Source organism: Epinephelus lanceolatus, chromosome 4, assembly GCF_041903045.1.
Source record: "Epinephelus lanceolatus isolate andai-2023 chromosome 4, ASM4190304v1, whole genome shotgun sequence".
Lineage (NCBI taxonomy): Eukaryota > Metazoa > Chordata > Actinopteri > Perciformes > Serranidae > Epinephelus > Epinephelus lanceolatus.
Genome location: NC_135737.1, coordinates 41,081,414 through 41,102,930, shown reverse-complemented (window position 1 = coordinate 41,102,930; position 21,517 = coordinate 41,081,414). Strand labels below are relative to the sequence as shown.

Here is a 21,517-nt window from a genome sequence, read left to right as displayed (position 1 = left end):
TGAGGGTGGTGCCTCAAGTCCTGACACAGAGTGTTGTGTGCCTGATGTGCATTCTCATCAGCTTGCATTGGGTCATTGGCATACATGTATTAAGACACCTGGATACAGCACTGGTGGTAGGACGCCGTTCATTCCTGCATCGTTGAGCCCATAGAGCAAGGGCACTAGATAAAAGATAACTGAACCAATGTTGAATGGATGGATCTTGTGAAGGAGATACACGAAATGGAAAAAAATACTATTAGAGTTAAAAATCAAGTGCATATCTTTGAAGAAAGATGGGAACAATGGTTGAGATATAGAGGATGTTCCCAATGATCTTTGACTATATGACAGCTGAAGGAATGAGATTGGTAGCACAGAAGTGTTTCATTGTTCGTTATCTTTCACATAAACATGTGGTTAGCTATGTGTCCATGTTTGGGTACACACACATTCATGGGTGCGAGCATGTATGATTAGGCATATGGGTATTAGAGATGCACCAATCCAGCTTTTTCAGTGTTTATACCGATCCCGATGCTGTGGCTTTGAGTATCAGCCGATACCGGATACCGACCCGATACCATGATTGATCTAAAAAGCTATATACCTTTACATATAGAACAGAAAAGACTAGAGGCATCAGGCATTGATGACTACACAGTTCTTTTCTAAGATGAAATGAAACAAGATGAAACAGATCAATGCAATGATGAACTATTTATTTTTAACAAAAATTAACAATTGTACAACAGCAGTTGAAATAGTGTGAAATACCTCCACACAGCAGATTCTCTCCTTCGCTCCATGACGTATGACGCAATAGACTTAAAGGGAAAGGACTGCCTCAGGTGTCGGTTCCATTTTCTGATACCCGATCCATCTCTTTTAATGATATCGGGGCCGATATTATCCCCAATAGGCAACATGTGTGTTGATATCTGTGTGTACCTATGGTATACCTATAATGTATCCTCTAACTTAAATTCAAATTTATAGGTTTATTTAACTACATTCTATAAAATAATGTTTTATCTTTTTTTAAATTTCTTAATTTATTATGATTATATTATTGTCTCTTATTTCCTGATATCGCGAACACTTTTGTTAATGTTTTATATATATATTATCTTTTTTCCCTTTTTCCATATCTTTTTCAGTCTCTACATATTTCTCAAAAATTAAGAGCACACTAGAGACTTGCAGGCTGCACCGGCTACTCCCAGTTAGCGCTCGGCTAACTTGAATGGGGATGAAGTGATATAATCATGGGGCCCTTCTCGACTTTTAAAATGTCTTTAAACCAAATGGATCAAATCCCTATAGTGGAATGAGTCATTTTGCGGGGTTGTAATGCTCAAAAAAATGTAACCACTGTTTTACAGACGGGTTGGGGGTGCATCTATCAGTTATGTTAGATGTTACTAGGGAGTTTTTGTGTAGCTTATAGAGGTGTTATACCAAAAATACAAATTCCAGGAAAACATGAATAGCATTCTGTATGCCTTCATACTTGTAGTGGATATTTTTCAGTCTAGTTTGCCTACTTTTACAAGCTTTAGAAATAAAACGAGCCTATTCTTTGACACTCAGTCCAACCTCTCATTTTCGCCAAACAGAAAATAACTCAGGATTTTTGTTTTGCAGTCTTGCAACCTCCTGCAAAACCACACCCATCTGGGGAAACACAGTATTTTTAGGGAGTCCTGTTTTCATCTCTTTTGTGAGACTTTGTGCTAAGCTAAGCTAACAGTCGCCTGGCTGTAGCTTTATATTTACTGTACAGGCATGAGAGTGGTGTCAGTCTTCTCGTCTAACCCTCAGGAAGAAAGCAAATATGTGTATTTCCCACTGAAAATGAACTACTCCCTTAAGACTCTGCTATGCCTCCACATGTACAACTAACCAGCATTTAGCTCAAGCTTTATCTTCAAATTTTGAAAGGACACACGGCTCCTGATGAACTCAGCAGTAGCTGGTAATCTCAAAGCCACCCTGTGACCCATCTGAGTACAAATTTGAAAACTGTTTTTATCACAAGTATCTTTTTTAAAGTACCCAGTGTTCCACGCTTAGGTCCATGAGAGAGTAACAGGGTGCTGAATTAAGAATAGGTTTATGTCGTTGCTATACAGCTCTTTCTATTCTACTTAGCTGGCTGGCCTGCACAATGAGAGCTAGCATTTGAGGGAATGTCTGATAATCACGCTCGGCTGTTGCCACCCCCTCAATGGGATTTTTGAATCAAATCTAAGAGCTGAAGATTATTATTTTACAAATTGATGTTGAGAGTCTGATTTTCTCTGGAGGCTATTTGCAGCTGAATTAAGGGTTTCATGGTCCAGAAAAATGTGCCTGCAGCCCCCTTTTAAATGACAGAGAGCTAAAGGATGAAGTGTTATCAGTGAGCCCCGTCTTTTCACAGGTCATCCTGCTCTGTTACTCCATTCGGCTCTCTCCTTGTCCATCCTCTCTGTCTTACTCTGCATCCCTTTCTCTCCTCACCTCTTCCCTCCCTGTATTTCTGCCTCTCCCTCAGTGGATGTCACTTTTCTCATTTTCTCTCCTCCGCTCGGTCCCCCTTCTCTTTTTCTTCCAAGTGTGTTCTCCCAACTTTCTCTTTGTGTATCTTCCTCTCAGCCTCAACTTCGAGTGCCTCAGCTCTTCTCCTGTACGAGCCTCCAAACAGGCAAACAGTCATGCAGCTCTCCTATCACAATATAATGAGATTGGGAGCACCCAAATTGAAAGAAGCCATTTTCTACAGCTGTCAACTTATTATCGAGAGAGGAACGACTTATTCTCCTCTAAAGGCAGCAGAGGAGAGAGGGATGGAGGTGATGGAGGGATGGAAGAGAGCGGGTTTGAAGTGTGAGGGGGTGCTGACGGAGGAGGCGAGTGAGGGGGGACTGAGCTGTTTTACATTTTGAATGTTGTCTTTTTTCCCTTCTCTCTGGTATTTCATTCTGGTTACCAGTGGAGCCTTGAAGTCCAAGTCTTTTATTCACCATGTTCCTCTTAATATTTAAAAAAGCAGCATGTAAGGCTTTCTGGACCTGTGTTTTCTTTTCAACGTATGTGACTCTTTCAGCACCTCTTAGTGTGTGTGTGTGTTTATTCTCCGTGCTCATGACTATTTATATGCAAACACTAGGTATATTTGTGTCTAAGGGAATGGTTGCCTTTCTATTTTGGCCAGGCCTCTGCAGGTACAAACTGATTTAAAATTCAAGCATTTTAGGTGTTGCTTTTAACCGCAGTGCTTTATAATGGGTGAGCAGTATCTGACTGCGCGGATGTAACCTGCTATTTTCTGGACAGGCCTCTATCCTGCTCCGTTCGTCATTCCTCTATTGTAAGCTACAAGGAGGATCACTGACACAGCACTTAAGCCACGTGAAACGAGGTGAGGAGAAATTCCTGTGACGCACCTCCAACGTGGCCATAGAATATTCTTTTGGTCATAAGCACAGCCGATTGCAGGCGCTGAGCTGCATAGATTCCCCTCAGCCGAAGGCAAGCAGCTCATTCCCAGCGACACATTAACAGACACGAGCACAGCATGCCCCACATATTGACACCCCGATCACATCCTTTAAATGTCACACGTTCAGCGATGGCCCGCAAGGTTGCAGAACTGGTTTAGGAGGTTTTGAAGATGCCACGCACAAGCTGTCAGACCTCCCCAGCATCTGCTGGGTCTGACGGCTGCGTTGAATTTGTCCTTATTTACAACCAGGACAGTTGATTGTTCTTGACGTTCTCACAAAAACACCTTTCTTAATTTGAAAAATCTGCTCTAATCCAGTTTAAGGATATTAAAGTGTAAATAATCTTCTTTTTGTTTGAGTGTCTTGTCAAACAGTCACATCTTTTCAATTTTGCTTTTATTCTGCTCAGAGATGATTATCTGCTCTGTTTATACCTTCACAGTGTGTTGTTTGTAGTGTTGCTGTGGCAGATTTCAATAATTACCTCAGCCAAGGAGGCTTTTAGTCCAGTGAGTTTGTTTGCTTTTTGTCTGTTAATTAGCAGATATCGCAAAAACTATTTCAGTAAATTTTTGTACAAATTTAAGCCTGAGGCCAAGAAGGAACTGGATTGGATTGATTGGATTTTGGTGGAGATAACGCTAATATGCAATCTTTTTCATAGGGGGAAAAAAAAGAAAGCCGTTTTGGGCATTCTTTGCCTGAAAAAGCAAATTATTTTTCACCTAGATTCCTTGGATCATGACGAATCCAACAGCACAGGTTCAAAATTATGAATTACTGCAAAACAAAAAATAATAATGATAATAAGAATGAAACACACACACATCCTAATCATCAAACAGAGTGGGTGCTGGATCAAAAAAAATCTAGCAAAGTAGAAACAAATATATCCGCACACCTTTTTATGCTGTGTAATGTTTCCAGTCAGCAGCTCCTCCTCAGTTTTACTGTGTGACATTAAAGTCTGAGAAGGAGCTGCTGGCTTGAAACGTTACACAGCATTCAAATCTCTCTACTGCTACTACTACATGGTGTGCAGCTATATTTGTTTCTACCAAAACAGTTTTCTAAAGCAACAAATTTCATCCAGTCATTACCAAATTTGGCACACAAGCCCCTAATAAACTTAATACTTAGTTGTTTTTTTGATACTGTACACCCTTCAGTTTCTTTTCTATCATTATATAACAGATTCTTTTGCATGTGGCCTGTTTTCAGAGGTTTATAACACCAGCAAGACTTGTAGCATTACCAACAACTTTATCATTTTGGCTTGTGGCCTTCAGGTGCAGCCTATTTAAAGGGGAACTGATTTTACACATCAAAGTGTGTTCAAAGGTGTTGGAGATTGGACCAAGCCCTTTGTGGCTCCACATGGAGCATTATGCAGTCTGATTAACCAACCTGGTCTCACTCCCAGCCAGTGTTGGGTAAGGGTTACTTTAAAAGTAATCAAAGTATGTTACTGCGTTACTTTTTAAAAAAGTAACCAGTTACTTTACTGCGTTACTCCCTGAGTAAAGTAACTCAATTACTTTAAAAGTACTTCCAACGTTACTCCCTGAGAAAAGTAACTCAAGCACTTTTAAAGTACTTTTGAGTATTCTACATTTCCTATTGGGCAATGGACCACAGGGCACTAAGCCTACATTTTTTTGTCTCCAAAATTAAAGTTATGGACCACTTGCCCTGCACTGAGATCCAATTCTCCCATCACAGCCGTCACTTTGACCAGTAGAAACACAGAAAGATCTGCTGCCGTAGACAACTGTAGCTATGACAACAACACCCCAGCGTTTTTAATATTTCCTCTAGGGATGTTACCACACAGAGAAAAAGGGGAAATGATGGTGTGAAACAGCAGATGCACTTTGTCAACCCGCTGAGTTAACGTTACTGTCATTAGCATCAAGCTAGCAAACAATGGTACATCCTCATGGTCGGACATAAAGTAATAACATTAACAAATAGCGGCGGGGCTTTTACTCACCACAACTGCAGAGGCTCCCAGCTTCATTTGAAACAAACTACATTATAGACGCTCCGTTATTTATTAATCCCTCTGTGTGTTTATATATTTACTTTTTATCCGCTCCGTTGTCTTTGTAAAGTTAACATATCGCACCGTCATTTCAAACTCAACACTTGTTTCAAATTAAAAGCCCCTTATAACCTCGGCTGAGAGAATCCCTCCATTTTCTAAATAGGCTTTTATTCTGAAACATTTGTCAGAACTTCCTGTGGAAGATACAGTAACTTGACGGTTTACGTGTGGCGCTTCAAATGTAGCTCCTCCCATCTGCTGACGCTTTTAGGTGACTACAACAACATGTCGGCTGGCACATGAACACACACACAGTGACTCAAATAATAGTAAAATAAAAATAGGACAAGAATAACCCGATGACATCACACACGCCGTGAAAGACGACCGGGGATAATTGGTGAGTACCAGCGTGTAGCGTGTACCAGGCATAATGCAAGTCCTGAGTCTGAAATATGTCTGTCAGCGAGTCCTACTCCACCTATTTAGACTCCACCGTAGACAACGGCAGCATTTCTCCGACCACGTAGCGAGCCACAAGCTCCGTGGCTTCTTTCAGACTGATACGTTTAACGTTATCTCCGTTATTAGAACCAAACGACAGCCGTTGTTGTTTCGGAGCTGAAGGACCAGCGTTCTAAAAGTAACGGAAGTAACTGATGTCTTGTTTGAAAATGTACTTAAGTATTTGATTACTCAAACAGCAAACTAACGTGTTAGGTTACTCGTTACTGCAAAAAGTAATCAAAGTACTCTAACGCGTTACTTTGTAACTTTGTAACTTTGTAACGCGATATACCCAGCTCTGCTCCCAGGTCATCTAGGAATGAGAACAGGTTGGGTAAATGTCCTCGTGGTCAGCTAAGGCTGATGTTTGAAAATGAAAGAATCTGGGGTGGTGGAATTAGACCGAAGTGAGCTTATCAGACCTCTGTAGCCTGCTTCTCATCGCTGCATGAGGCTCCTCACAGAAGGGTTCACAAATGACGTTATGCCCTTAATGTAAAGTTACATAATAGGTTAGGTTTTGACAAGTAATGTGTCTGTGGTTAGGTGTAGGAATAGAAACATGGTGAGGACGTACCTTAAAATGAATGTTCACTCAAAGTCCTGTGGAAAGTCCTGTGTTTTGTTGCCCCCTACCTGCCTTCTGACTGGACCACTCGGGACCACTTCCTTCTTTACACATGTGATCGCAGCCTTTCAAAATATGTGGGTTATGCACAAATTACTACTACTACAAATTACTAAGTTTGGTGCATGACTGTTTGTAAGAAAACATACAAACAGTGCACGAGAACAGTCTGAGCAGCTCAAGGCTACATTAGCCACTGCTAGCATAACACATGTGACTCTCCAGCTGAACTGATGGCAGGTGAACTGCATTGTGGGTAACATTGGCACTATGTTTTGACAGGAAAGACGAATAAAAAAGACGATATTTCTGGTTGTACTGTTAGATTTTGCTAATTTTTCCTTAACTGCCATCGTGAGTCTGACTGTATTAAAGGAGCGCGAGGCTCAATCGGCTGCGCTGCACTGTTTTTTGTGAGATCGCTGTTGGCCTAGCACTGTAGCTCTTTGTGTTTGTGTGTGTGTGTGTAGCTTTAGTTTTGTGTGTCCTGTATCTACCGTCTGTATAGCAGAGTGACCTTGATGTCTGCACTCAGCAGGAAGACACAAGAGAGGAGTGATTAACACGAGAGAGACAAAGAGAAGAGGAAGAAGTGCGAAGAAAAAGGAAAATTAACAAAAAAAAAAAGTAGTGCAGCCAGACATGGGCAGAGTGTGAAAGTTAAACATGCAACAACATAAAAAATATATTTAAAAAAAAAAGATGGAGAGAGTGAAGGAAAGATTTCGTAAAAGGCTGAGAAGTGGAAAGGGAGGGGGGAGGAAGTCGGGTGGAGTGAAGGAGTGACTCACCACACATCTATTGTTTTTTTTCTTCTTCTTCTTCCTCTTCTCCCTACAGGCAATCTGGAGGTGCAGTCATCAAGAACAGGTAAGAGGGGGGGATGAGAGATGGGAGTGAGGAGGGGGATGAGGGAGGGAGGGAGGGAGGAACAAAGAAAAGAATATTACACTGAATGTTAATCAAACTCACACATGTACAGGTGAGAAGATACAGTGCATACTTTGTACTAACCGTGAAAAATGTGTTACTGTGCTGCCTGTGTGTGACAGTGTGTGGCTTTAACAGTGTGTAGTTGCCAGCTCATCTGCTGTGACCCAGGTTAATAGGACTGGGCCTACACACACACACACACACATACACACACACAAACACACCATAACTATCCATGACTGACCACTCAATGACCCTTTTGACTTACACACATGCCCCCAGAAGTGGCGCAGCTTGAAGCTTGCGCACACACAACTTGCCCTACACCTGTCCATGAAACTTCCTCCTTTGACTCACACACTAAACACACACAAAACCACGCCACGCTTTTGGCATCCTGGTTTCCTGCTAATGTTGGGCTCTAATCCCCCTTCGTCCTTCATCTTTGACCCCCTCACCCTCCTCTTCACCCTCCTCTTCTCTCTCAGTCTTGGTGAAGAGTTCTACAAGGAGGCCATTGAACACTGTCGCAGCTACAATGCCCGTCTATGCGCCGAGCGCTCCATGCGTCTCCCCTTCCTCGACTCCCAGACTGGCGTGGCCCAGAGCAACTGCTACATCTGGATGGAGAAGAACCACCGCGGACCAGGTGTGTCTCTCTATGTGTGTGAGGGTGTGAGGGGTGTTGCCATGGATCGGAATAAAGTGCCAAGTGGCTGGCCGAGGCTTGAGGAGCTCTTCAGAGCACTCGTCTTTGTTGGCATGTGTGTGTTGTGTTTAACAGCTGTTGCACTACACAAATTATTTTCTCTAGTCATTTGTCCTGCGGCTTCCTTCCTTCCTCTGCTCTGCTTGTTTCTGTCTCATTTTCCTTCCTCTCCCCTCTCCCTCATTTCCTCCCCCTCTTTTCCAGGCCTCCTACCTTTCAGACCTCAACTTTTTTATTTTATTTATTTATTTTTTTTAACTTTCCCCATCGGGTGTTTCCTCATCGCTTTCTCTTTCTCTGTAACATCAGTGTATTTTGGCAGTGAATCAGACACCCCTGTAGGCAATGATACGCCGCTGGCACCAACTATTCCAGAGAGAATGCACTTATGTGTGTATGGGTGTGTGTGCAAGAGTGTGTTAACGATTTCAGTTTGTCGGCTTTGCCTGGTGTCTGCCAGTACTACTCCTTTGTTTGTTAGTTTTTAGTTACAACTTGATTTGCATAGATTAGTATTGAATTAAATTGAAAATTGAATCAATTAACATTTTATGTGTGTTTAAGATTTTAGGTTTATTTATATTTGGTAGCCATTTTTTAATGGCTAGTTATTTTCAAAAACCAACAGAAAGTAGTTTGTGTTTAAAAAACGCTGAAACGTGTCAAGTACCATATTAGACAGCCATTTACACCACAGTTGCTTATGTGTTTTTAGCCATGCTGGAGTCCAGACTGAAATATCTCAACAATTATTGGATGGATTAAGATGGAATTTTATAAATTCATGGTCCTCAGAGGATGAACTTTAACTCTTCCACCTGCAGGCTGACATTTGTGGTTAAATGTCTAAAAACCTATTGGACGAATTCCATGAAATTTGGTTCCTAAATTCACCTCTTTATCTGGAAAAACTGTATCAATTTTAGTGATCAAACAAATGAATGTATCTGAAAAACACATTTAATTCCCATCATCCTCAGCTTTGCTATGTTTTTAGTGCTAATTGGCAAATCTTAGCACTCTTAGCAGATGTTTTAGCTAGGGTTGCCCCCTACGAATTTCCTAGTCGACAACAGTCATCATTTAGAGCCATTAATCGACTAGTCGGCCACATGTGTATGATATCAATTTAATTATTAAATGATATATTTTGGTGGTTTGAGTTGAAGGTGTGAGAAAGAATAGTATCAGTAACCTTGTTAACACTGTGCTACATTACAGAGAAATACAAAACCGTACTAATGAACCTTCATTAATATAGGCCTATATTTTATCTACAAGTGCACGTTACACACTGAGCGAGCCGCCTGTTAATGACGCTGTGGGCTAATGGGCATGTAGCTACTTCCATGTTTCACATGATACGTCATGTTTGTAGTCGACCAATGAAGATGAGTTTACATATCACCTTGGGTTCGTCCTTCACCTTCTCAAAATGATCCCACACTTTGGATTTCCTGCCCGACATGTTATTAACTAGCCTGTGGAATAACCGCAGGTACCAGCCCTGGAAATTAACCTGACTCCTGTCTGACTGCTGAGCGTGGACACTTCCTGTGTCTGTGATTTCAAAGTAAATCCCCACATGGCACTAATAGAGTTTCACTTTTTTTTTTTTCCTGCGACTAAGCGACCAAAGAAATCTTGCTGACTAATGACCTTTCTGGTCGACTAACATTTGGTCGACTATTAGGGGGCAGCTCTACTTTTAGCATTTAGCTCAAAGCACTGCTGTGCCTAAAGTAGACATACTTAGGCCTAATGCTAATATTTTCACCCAGCAGAGAGTGATTATCTTTTTATCAAACCATTCATTTTTTTGCTCATGCCTGAGTTAATGTTTGACCCGTAGCAATATGTCCTGTAACGGAGCTGTGTATTCCTCTGTGTTTCAGGTCATGCTCCAGGTCAGTTGTACACATATCCCGCCCGCTGCTGGCGCAAGAAGAGACGGCTAAACATCCTGGAGGACCCTCGACTTGTACCGATCGAGTTCAAGATTGGTAATTAAGGAGGGATTTTGACTTTTACCACTGACAGAACTGTGAGATCTTTGTATCCACAGGGTGAATATTGCTAATTGTGAAGTGATGCTAGTGAGGTTTGAAAAACGACAGCATCACATGTGCTGTACACAATATTATTTTCTAAACAGGTGCCCAAAATTCAGCATTTTGACGTTTTGAAATCTTGGAATTGGGGATTTATTTAAAGTTTTGTGGTTTTGAGATATGTTTTAACTGCACACCATGATTTTGTGAAGCTGTAATGGGCCACTAGTGAGGCGGGGTTAAGATGCATCTTGCGCTTCTAAATTTTAAAGGTCAGAAAATATCACCATCTCGACTTTTTTTTTATTCTACCTTTGAAATCACTTTAACTCTTACTGGCTCAGAGCTCTGTTCATGTTTTGTTTGAAGTTTTAAATATAGTCAGTTATTAGTTAAACTGGCAATAATTTGCATATTTGCTAATTTACTGACACTCTAGCAGGTGGTTACATGAAGAGAAACATCTGTAAAGAAAATGTGGACGCTTCCCACAAGCAGTACACAGTCTTGCAGATGATCATTTCAGCGTCTGCACTCTGCAAAAGCTGAAGTCCTTGCATCTTCATGAACCAGCCAAATTTTGTTTCCTCAGGGCACTGTCAGCTCAACTGAGCATGTCAGCATGAATGCGAGCTCTCCGCTGTTTCCTGATTGTAATTGTCTCGTTCTCCAGACTATGAGGCTTCTCTAAAGAAGGAGGGGGGTATCCCAGATGGTCCTGTGTTGGAGTCGCTGCTCGCCGGGGAAACCCTGGACAAGAAGGTAGAAACCAAGGAAGAAGAGCCAATGAGCGAGTGTCAGGTGAGACTCTGGTTTGTCTTTCTTCCCTGTCTCATTTTCTCAGCCTCTCTCGCTCCTGTACTTTGTTGTTCTCTGTGTCTTGTTCTTATGTCAGGCTGTCTGTCTCTTTTCATCTGTCTGTATTACCCTCTGTGTTTGCGCTTCTTTGTCTGTCTCTGCCTTTGTCTCTCTCGGAGTGTGTGTTTTGGCGGTGACACAGGCTCCCGCAGCTCTGACAACTCCCTCCTGGCACCGAGTGTGTATGTGTGTGTGTGTGCGTGTGTGTTTGTGTGATTGCACTGCATTCATTCTTTTTTTTTTTTTTTTGACCGGGATTCCACTCACGTGTTTTAAGGGCCCAACCTTGTGAACAATTATTTTAGGGACACTTGAGGGCAGTCGATCCACCTCTTTGTCATCCTTTACGCAGCATGTTACACTCAGAAACTTCTGAGCAAAAACTTCATGCCCCTCTGGCTGGAGTATTTCACCGGCTCGAGGCCGTTGCTCTCGAACTTAGACAGACAGCTAATCAATCAGCAGTTGAGTGAATGGCCCTCACAGTGGCCCTTTGAGAGATAGAGAAGCGTTCAGGGCCTCTAATCCAGGGCTTCCCCTGACTCCAGCCCAGTTCAGGGCTCACCAAGTCAGCCATTGCTTCAACACTCTGCTCTTTACTTAACTCTTCCCTTAATACCTATCTATCAGATTTCTTATTACTTGCTATCATGTGTCATGCATGTTCTTTTTGCAATAACCACAACCAGATTAATGTCTCTTGACAGCTGGTATTTTTCTTCACTAAGGACAAGAAAAGCTAAAAGCCTCTTAAAGGTGGAGTCAGCGATTCTGGAGAAAGATTGTTGATATTTGAAATCGACACTCACACAATTACACTTCTCTCGTTAGTGATCCCTCAGACGCTCCAGTAATATCTCTGATTTTATTCAGTCTCATTACCATCATGATGTAGCTCCGTTCCTTGTGTGCAAAGATGTGGAAGAGGGAGTGTAGCTGGTATAGTGATGTGTGTCTCGGTCTGTTTACCATTTACATGAGATATTCGCTGAATTTGACATGAAGTGTATTGATTTAGAATCGCAGGCCCCCTCCTCTAAAGTGGCAGTCCACCAATTTTACACATGAATTTCAGTTTATTTGTCATGAGGAGGGGTACACATAAAAGAGACTGTCTCATAAAAGAGATACATCAGACTGGCAATATATCATCACCATGCCCCCTTTTTGGGGGAAAACAACCAGCGTAGCATGTTCAGTGTAGATGGAGTACACAGAAGAGGTCAAAACATGTCTCTAAATTGAATACATAAAGCAAGCAAAAGCGTTTCTATGTAGTTGGTTGCACCAGCGATAAATGCAAAGCTGCCGATCTCCGATTCATTCCCCTGCAATGTCGTAAATAGCAAAATAGAAAATAGCAGCTCAAGATTTGGCTCCAAGCTATAGACCTGATCTTTATCACGTCATCGCCAACTCCATGTCCACTTTCGGAGAAAAGAAACATGCTGTCAGAAAAATTTGAAAAAGCTGTTGTGTAACCAAGGCTTTCACACTGAAATCTGAGGCACATAGTATATGTGAATATTCACTGTCAGCGTTGTAAATGGCTAAATGATGCTGGTGACAGTTACTACTGATGGATAGCTAATGTTTGAGTGGCAGGCTGCTGTAGTAACGTTACAGTCATACAGTATAGCAGCATGTCTCCAACTAAATCTCAGCCTAGATCAAACTGTTGGCTATTAACAGGTTTGTTATTTACTGACAACACTTAACCTAAAGATACCTGGTGACCCAATCAAATATAAATGCCCTGATTAGCAATATCTGGACAGGGGGGAACTGAAGGGACATGATGGCATTTAACCTCAATTTATTAAGGTATCATGAACGCTCAAGTTCAGGCAAGGTCACAAAACAATTATTAGACGTGTGTGTTAGACAAACCTTTGTTTTACAAGAAATAAATGAATACAGACACGTCAAAATTGTAATCCAAACACACATTAAATTGCACTGACATCAATCTTTGGCTTTCAACCCCCCCAAAAAGAGGTCGGCCTTGACAAAGTTCCCATATGTGCCAGTCTGAGGTAAAGGATCAGTAGCCCCTTTTACACTGCCAGATTTTCTGCCAATGTTGGGCTGTTTTGCCGGCAAGCTGCGAGCGTTTAGACACACAGAGCCGGATTGGCAAGTTGATCCGAGGTGCCCAGTTTTCCGTCTCGTAGGGTAGACATATTACCTTTTTGGTTTAAAAAGAATAAGGTGCCCTTCCGCCACAGGAGGGGCTGTTGAAGACTTGTGGGAGGAGCTGTTGATGATGCCGTACGTGCGACCCACTGGCGGTGGAAGGAAGGAAGGAAACAGCTGACAGCAGGAATTAGCGAGCAGTTAGTAGCAAGAGGGAAATGCAAACCTGACAGACACTGTAAAGATGAGCAACTGAGGAGACAAGGAATTGCGCGCCCTCCTTGCCCTCGCAAACGAAGAGGCCATTAACTGTCAGATGACGGAAACGATGAAGGACAGGCCAACTTAGGAGAGAATCGCTGAAGGACTGACCAGCCACGGCTTCCCTCAGAGTACGTCAATGTTTACGTCACACGCTGAGCTACACGTTTTGTTACTGGCTCATGCCCCCCATTGCCCCGAAAAAAGGCGCATTCTGTATAAACAAAAGTAGGCAGGGGGCATTTTGCCACACTCCGCGATTTTGTTTTTATACTGCCAATGCTGAAAAAAGACTGATTGGGCTTTCCTGCAAATTTGTACAATTCCTATTTAAAAAGGGCTTGTGTAGCTTTACAGGAAATGTAGGATCCAGTGTTTGTGAAGAACCAGGATATGCTGGCCTCTGCTGCTTGGTTATTTTTCTCAGTGCACCCCTAACTTTTAGAAGTGTAACACTAAATTGCATGGTGTAGCCCCTTAATTGAGGAAGTCTTAAATCGACTTGTTTATTGCAATTAAATGGAGACACATTTGGCTATATTTAGTGGAAATGATTCTGCTTTTCAGGTTGTTTCCAGCACTGGGATTATGCAAATACTCTCAAAACCAGCAGGAAGTCGTGCAATTTCATGACCACCCATGGGCCCGTGTGAAACAGGGTGAAAACAAGTAGAGACCGAGATGGTAGAGGGGACAGGAAAGGAAAGAGAGGAAAGTAACAGTAGAAAAAGGAAACTAACTAACCTGTCTAACAGTCCATCTGTCTCTCTGTCACAGAAGCTGCTGGTTGGAGATTTCCCTCATGAGCTGGAGGTGGACGAGATGGAGGAAGACGTCCCGAAGCGCAAGAACCGTACCAAAGCACGGGTAACACATTTCGTAATTCATCTCTTTCTTTCCCTGGTCATTGTACACTGACCTGACAAGCCACCAAAGAAAGTTTTGCTGCTGGTGTCGACGAGTGAAGCACAGGAAGCTGAAGTCTGCACAGTTGACCCAGATCAAGCTCAGAGTCAGACTGTGGTGTGAAAGTTTAGAGTCTTGCCCATCAAACAGATAGTATAAGGAGTCCTGATGTAGATTACACTATAACATGACAGCCTTTAAGTTATTCTGATTTAGACTAAGAGGATGTGTAGTGTTAGCACAACTTCTTCTGTTGCTGGTGTCAAATGAATATTGCAAGAATTAAATTAAAGCTTCCATTTCAGTCCACACATGGAGAAGTTGTGCTAATTGCCATCTGCAGAAATTAAACTTTTTCTATTTCCTGGTCTAAGTTTAAGACAGATTTTATTTAGCATATTTCACATAGTGCGTTTGACTTCTCTGTATGTCTGTGGTGATATGTCATCCGACAAACCAGCAGTTATTACAGAGAATAAATGCAACAGGATCTAGAGGTTTAAATCATGCTGGGACAACCTCTTTTTTTTAACATCTTTGATTAGATCAGGAAGGTTTTTTTTCCCACTCCTTTTGGGCGTCCTATGGGAAGATAATCAAGTGTTAACAATGTATTCTGAAAATCATCACACACACATACACAGGCTCACACACAGACACCAGGGTTGCTAATTGGAGCTGTTGCTCCCCTGCTAGGTGTCATCAGCCCCCTCCTGCTGGAAGTGGAGCTTTACACTGAGAGCAGATGATTAGAATGCAAACGTGTGTGTGTGTGTGTGTGTGTGTGTGTGTCTGCTTAAAGACACTGCTGTTACGCTCTTTTTATTGTGTACGTGTGTGCATGCATGACTTGGATGACAAGTGTGGAAGTTCAAACTTTTTGTTTGTATCTTATGAACATGTGTGATATTGCATGCGGCTGTCTGGGTTCTCACAAGTGTGTGTGTGTGTTGTCTCTGCAGGCCTACGGTGTCGGGGGCATGAGGAAGAGACAAGAGCCGGCTGCCATTGAAGACAGAGACAAGCCTTACGTCTGTGACAGTGAGCGTTGCAACTTTATTTCTTTATTCCTTACTTTTTTATTTTTAATTTATACAGGAACAATCGTATACACTGTGGTTGTGTGTGTGTGTGTGTGTGTGTGTGTGTGTGTGTGTGTGTGTGTGTGTGTGCGCGCGCGCGTGTGTGTGTTACAGTCTGTGGAAAGCGCTATAAGAACCGCCCAGGGCTGAGTTACCATTACACTCACACACACCTGGCAGATGAGGAGGGGGAAGAAGACTCGGAGCGACACACACTACCCTTTCAGCGCAAGAACAACCACAAGCGTGAGTCTGCTGTCTGAATATTTTGTAGATGTCAGGTTGTCAATCATCATCCATTTTATTTCTACTTCATGTGGAGTGTTATACTTTTAGCAGTTTCAGGGTCATTCCACCAATCTTTAATAATCAGAATATTACCAAGAACTATTGATCGTGCTGGAGTTCCTTCTGCAGCATTAAAGATAGTTACAGTGCTGACTGAGTCAAATCCAAAGTGTGCACTTGTGTGGATGAAGGATAAGATTTCTCCCAGTGGAGTACTGGGTTTAGCTGACTCCTTCAGCTCTCACTGATTCCACTTTCAGACTGACGCAGCGGTGCAGGTTAACACTGTGTTTTTGCGGTCGATCAAAATGGGTCACCATGAATCATCCGACTCGGCTTCTTGACCCAACTCTCGACTTGGGTTAAACAAGGGTCGGACGTTGGCTGTGATGGACAGGCTGAGCAGGCTTTATGCAGCTACAGTTTCAGATGGGAGCCTCTGTAGAGACAAGGACAACAAGGACTGACCCTTACTGTGTGTCCATGGGGACAAACAGGGCTCAACCATGAGCAGACCTGCTGCAGCATATGTTTGTCTCCTGCATTAAACAGGATTTTAGTCTGTTGGACACTGATGCCGTGTCTCAAATCAGATACTTCCCTTAGCACTCTTACATGCATTATACTGCGTATACTATGTACTTACCTGCATAGTGCACACATTTTGACATTATAGAGTGGTCTCAGATCAAACACAGCGATTGCATGATTTGGCAGCTTTTCTTCTTCTGCTTGGGGAATTGCAATTAAACATGCCTAAACACAACAATGTAACTTCGTCACAATACACGTGATGTGAATGTGCCAAATGGTAAAATGTTCTGCTGTTAGCTAGCCACATTTAGCCAGCTAATGTTAGCATTCACATTATCGTTATTGTATCGCAGTACCTGATTGTCACAGAACTAACCCAATAAACAAACTGATGGCAGGGTTTCCCACGCATTCATTTATTTGTTGCAGCCCGCCATGATAACAACATTTGCCGCCATGTATTCATTTTGTATTTTTGGAGCTGGACCATTCATTAGGTGCGCTGTTGGAATAAATATATACACCATTCGTTAATTCATTGCAGAACTCTCTCACAGCACAAAGTACACTCTAGACACAGAAGTGAAACTTAACCATTCATTGCATTGGGTCTCAAAGTTTGCTTTCACTCGCCTCTGCAGCATTTGCTCCTCTCACCCACTGATCTAACCAGCTCTGATCAGATTGACTGATCAGTTATCCACCCCACGACTCAAACTCCACACACTGCTGCTGAAGGAAAAGAACTCATGAAGAGTTACGCCTGGGCTGTGTTCACGGACCTAAAAAAAAAAAAAAACACCCCTCCCCTTCCGTCAATTACTGCCACATATCCATTCTTATTCTTGGGGATACAGTGGATGGCTTTTATCCGACAACAGTGTAGTGGTAGGGAAAAATACACATGAAAATAATAAATTGGCCTGCACTTCAATAGCGCACTCAAAAACACTGGCGGCCAAGGTTATCACACAAGTAGTCTGAGCGGGCGGAAGTTCGCTGCATAGATCAGCCTCTCATTGGGCGGGACGAGCCACCCGCTGAAGTCCCGCCCTACCACCTCCGGTTGTGTAGCAGTTTTCAACTGTTTTCAACACGTCCTTTACTAACTTTTGCGGTGTTTGGTCTTATGGGGATGTAGCCATTTTTCTGCCATGGTTCGCGTCCTGTAGGCGATATTTTTGTGGGTGTGTTACACCAAAACCTGTTTCCCCCCGGCAATATTTTTGCAAGCGCACCGTTGCTGTGGCACCGCCCAGAACGATTGTGATTGGTTGAAAGAAATACAAGCACGCAAGATTTTCTCCAATCTTAAAGTGAGAGTCAGCCCAGCCAGACCTTTCTTTTCTTGAGAAAGGTCTGGTGAGCGAGACTACCACACAAGGTGCCACCTGCTTATCAGCTTAAACATTCACACACATGCTGATGACATCATTTAGGGTTCATTATCTTGCCCAAGGGTACTTCAACATAAGGACTGAAGGAGCTGTGGATCGAACCGCTGATCTTACAATTAGTGAATGACACCCTCTACTCCTAAGCCACATATGTAGAACTTACATTTGTACAATGTTTCGTTGTTCATTGTGGTAGTCTTCTCCTTGGCCGCCATTTCACAAGTTTGAAATGTGTTTACAGACCCGTCCCTTCCACTACATAGGTAACATGGTGACCACTGAGGGTGAGAAGTGTCCAATGCTCCACACTTGACTTTTTGACCATTGTTAGTGCACCATACACTGACTCATAGTGCACTGCATTGTGCCAGATTTCTCAGGGACACTTGCACCCTTAAAACAGCATGTATATGTACAAGTATCTGATTTGAGACATGATTGTCACAGCTCAGCATGCTGATAGCCTAAATATGGGACTCTAAGAGTAATGGGGGTTGCACATGACACCTCAACATTTGCATGTTTGCCCCAAGGCTAACTCAGCCCAAAGGGTAATTTTTTACCTTTTTTGATTTTTTAATGATGTAATATTTAACCTTTCACTTTCCGGGCTTCTGTAGCTCAGGGCTAAATTCATTGTCAGACCTCTTGTGTTCAAGGTCTGACAGTCAGTTGGAATGCAGAATCAGCTGCCGACAAGCACAGCAAATCATATAGACATTAGTCTGGATAATGTGAAAAAAAAGATCACTATTAACATACTAGTAAAAGGACAAGCATTCAGTGTAATAAAATACTGACCTCAAATTACAGCAAAATGATCAGCATTGCTTTCAGAGGAACTGGACTGGAATGGTGTTCACCTTTGCATTCTCAGTCCGTCATCACCTATCTGAGTTAATGTAACACTTCAGACAGTTTCAGCAGTTGCTGCAAAGATACATCATCTCAATGAGGGAACAAACTGCTCTTCAATCAACGCTCATCAGCTCTAAATAACTGTCAGTGAACAAACACCAGTCATACGCTCTGGTAAACTGCCATCTAGCTCTACATTTATATCTCAGCTTCTACTGTATGTAGCTTTCAATTTACAGCACACAGTATGGCTGCAGCTATCAATAGCTTAATGACTATCCATTAATGCACTGGTCCAGAATATCATGGGGTGATAATGAAGACCCATGGTAGTGCTCGTTAATGCTTCCAGCACTTCTTGCCAGACTGGGTATATATGTAGATGCTAAAAGACAGGGGCAGAGATGTTTTTCCTTTAGCAGCATATCGTAGATTAATAGAGTTAGAAAACAAGTCTTTGTAGCCATGGTACAGTAGCAGCATGGCTCTATAACAGCTACGTTGAGTTGTTGGGTGGTCCACCGCTTTGATCTAGACCAGCGGTTCCCAAACTTTTTTTGCAGCGCACCCCCTTCTACATCCCAACTGGGTTGACGCACCCCCAATCCCCCCTTCAAAAAGAAGAAGGAAAAAAAAAAACGCAACAAAGCTTTGTTTTATCGCCATATAAAGACTCGTGTTTAATCATGCGCAAATAACCACACGCATGACAATAACAACATCAACAAAGTTTCAATATAATGCAACAAAGTTACGCACAAGCTTCCACTTTTAAGAGGATGAGTGACAGACACAGGCTCAGTAACAGAAAGCACGATTTTGACATAAATGTTATATTTCAGCCGCGTGAAAGAAAAATTACAGCAATATTAAATGACCGTGGAGCTAACATCAACATCTTCATAACACAACGGTTATGGAAATTAGAATGACAGTACATTGAATTAAATTGCAATGAAGTTACAAACGATACACAACATTAAAGAGCATAGGCTCAGAAACAGATAAAATAAATAAAAACGAGGATCAATCTGAAACTTTTCAAGTGTGACAATAAAATTACACACGATCCACAACATAAGTAACAAAGAGCATAGGCTCAGAAACATAAAATAAATTAAAAGAGGATCCATCTGGAACTTTTCAAGTGCAGCGCAAAAGTCGCTCAGCCTGCAGCGAAAGAGAGAGGGAGGGGGGGTGGGAGGGAACTGCCCATTAGTTCCACAGCCCATTGGTTAGACATCCCATTGTTCCGACCATATTAAACTCATTGTTCCGAAGTCCATTCCGAAATCATCATGATGCCCTGTGGTTAAGGTCTGGTTCGGTTTAGGCACAACGGTTTAGGTCAGGAAAAGATCATGGTGTGGGTTAAAATGAAAAGGAAAGTGACAAACACATAAGCCATGAGCCTGCTCTGCCTCAAGCCGGTTGCGACGCACCATACGCCCGCGGCGAGCCGTTCACTACCGTGGACAGTCGGACTAATGGGATGTTGAACCAATGGGCTGTCGAACCAATGACATGGACCCGGGTGGGAGATGGGGAGGAGGATGTGTGAGTAATCCCAGTAGGCCTATATTTGTAGCAATAATATCAATATCATTTGGACAAATACTTACCCATATTAATGTGACGGGTGGGCTTGCATCTTGGCACAAAGCTCTCCGAAGTTTGGCGCAATGGAAGACAGTTTAAGCCTCAAATCCTTCTCAACAGCATCCAGTCTTTGCCGATATTTAGTCTTAACTGCTGCCATAGCAGAGAAACCAGCCTCGCAGAGATAAGTTGTGGCGAAGGGCATCAAAACTCTCAAGGCTTGCTTTGCCAGGACTGTGTATGATGTCAGTGACTCGGTCCAAAAATCCACAAGTGGCTTTCGTTTGAACTGCAACTGCAGTGCTCCATCAGATGACAGCTCGATCAGCTGTTCCTGCTCGTGAAATGACAGCTGTGGGACGGGCAGGGAAACTTCAAATGGATTGCGAATCCAAGCGTGAGATGTGTCCATAGGTGGGAAGTGTTTCCGTAGCTGCTCGGCGAGTTGGTTGAGCTGTTCAATTATGAGACTTTTCACATGCTCACCCAGGTCCACGTCATTTTCCCCCAAGAACTCGTGAAGCGCAGGGAAACACAGGTGTGTGTTCCCACTCACACAACTCGCCCAGAACCGTAGCTTCTTTATCATGGCCTCAATCCTGTCTTGTGTGTTGAACACAGTTACACTGACTCCCTGCAGACTTAGATTGAGTTCATTCAGAGCTGAGAAGATGTCCGCTAGATAGGCGAGCCTCTTCAGAAAATCTTTGCAGCTATTGTAGAACGCATTTGCAATGTCACTGAGTTTTGCAGAATCATCCAATGTCAGCATTCTCTGGTAGTGAAGTTTGGAGGCTCCACAAGGTGCATGAAGAGTGCCATCGCCCTATCAAGGAAGAGCACTATCTGAAAAGTTCTCATTTTATAAAAGTGAAACATTTGTAAGTTGTCCTTCCTTCACCGATGATGGCTCCATTCCATGTAAGGTGCTCCAATAAACCAATATATATCAACCATGTCTTGGCACAGCATGGAACGATTTAATGGAATGTGGCCACTGTAAATGTTATTACTTACACCTGTGTTGGACAAGCTGTAATGCCCATCATGAAAAATGGCTCATGTACATCTGGCTCAGGGACATTTACTCCCACTGAATATTGGTCGCATCATTCCCTATAGGACTTTTTGGCTTATATTTAACAAGATGAACTGCAGGAAGTAAGAGTTATTGAGTTTTGGCAGACTTCCTGAAGCTGTAAAGGGGCCGAGTGCAAAGCCTGGTGTCACGATGGAGAGTGCAGGCAACA

General features: G+C 42.6%; 1 protein-coding gene across 2 annotated transcripts in view; it reads left to right on the top strand.

The window, feature by feature from the left end:
- Nucleotides 1-21,517, top strand: part of dpf1 (double PHD fingers 1) — a 52,936-nt gene that overhangs the window by 7,725 nt on the left and 23,694 nt on the right. For both annotated transcript variants that reach the window (XR_004501890.2, XM_033631856.2), the window contains exons 2-8: nucleotides 7,496-7,525; nucleotides 8,077-8,237; nucleotides 10,193-10,300; nucleotides 11,022-11,149; nucleotides 14,381-14,470; nucleotides 15,472-15,550; nucleotides 15,706-15,837. Coding sequence is in view for 1 of the 2 variants with exons in the window: in XM_033631856.2 (XP_033487747.2) it covers nucleotides 7,496-7,525; nucleotides 8,077-8,237; nucleotides 10,193-10,300; nucleotides 11,022-11,149; nucleotides 14,381-14,470; nucleotides 15,472-15,550; nucleotides 15,706-15,837 (728 nt within the window). In the remaining variant the exon portion in view is untranslated. The remainder of the gene's footprint in view (nucleotides 1-7,495; nucleotides 7,526-8,076; nucleotides 8,238-10,192; nucleotides 10,301-11,021; nucleotides 11,150-14,380; nucleotides 14,471-15,471; nucleotides 15,551-15,705; nucleotides 15,838-21,517) is intronic.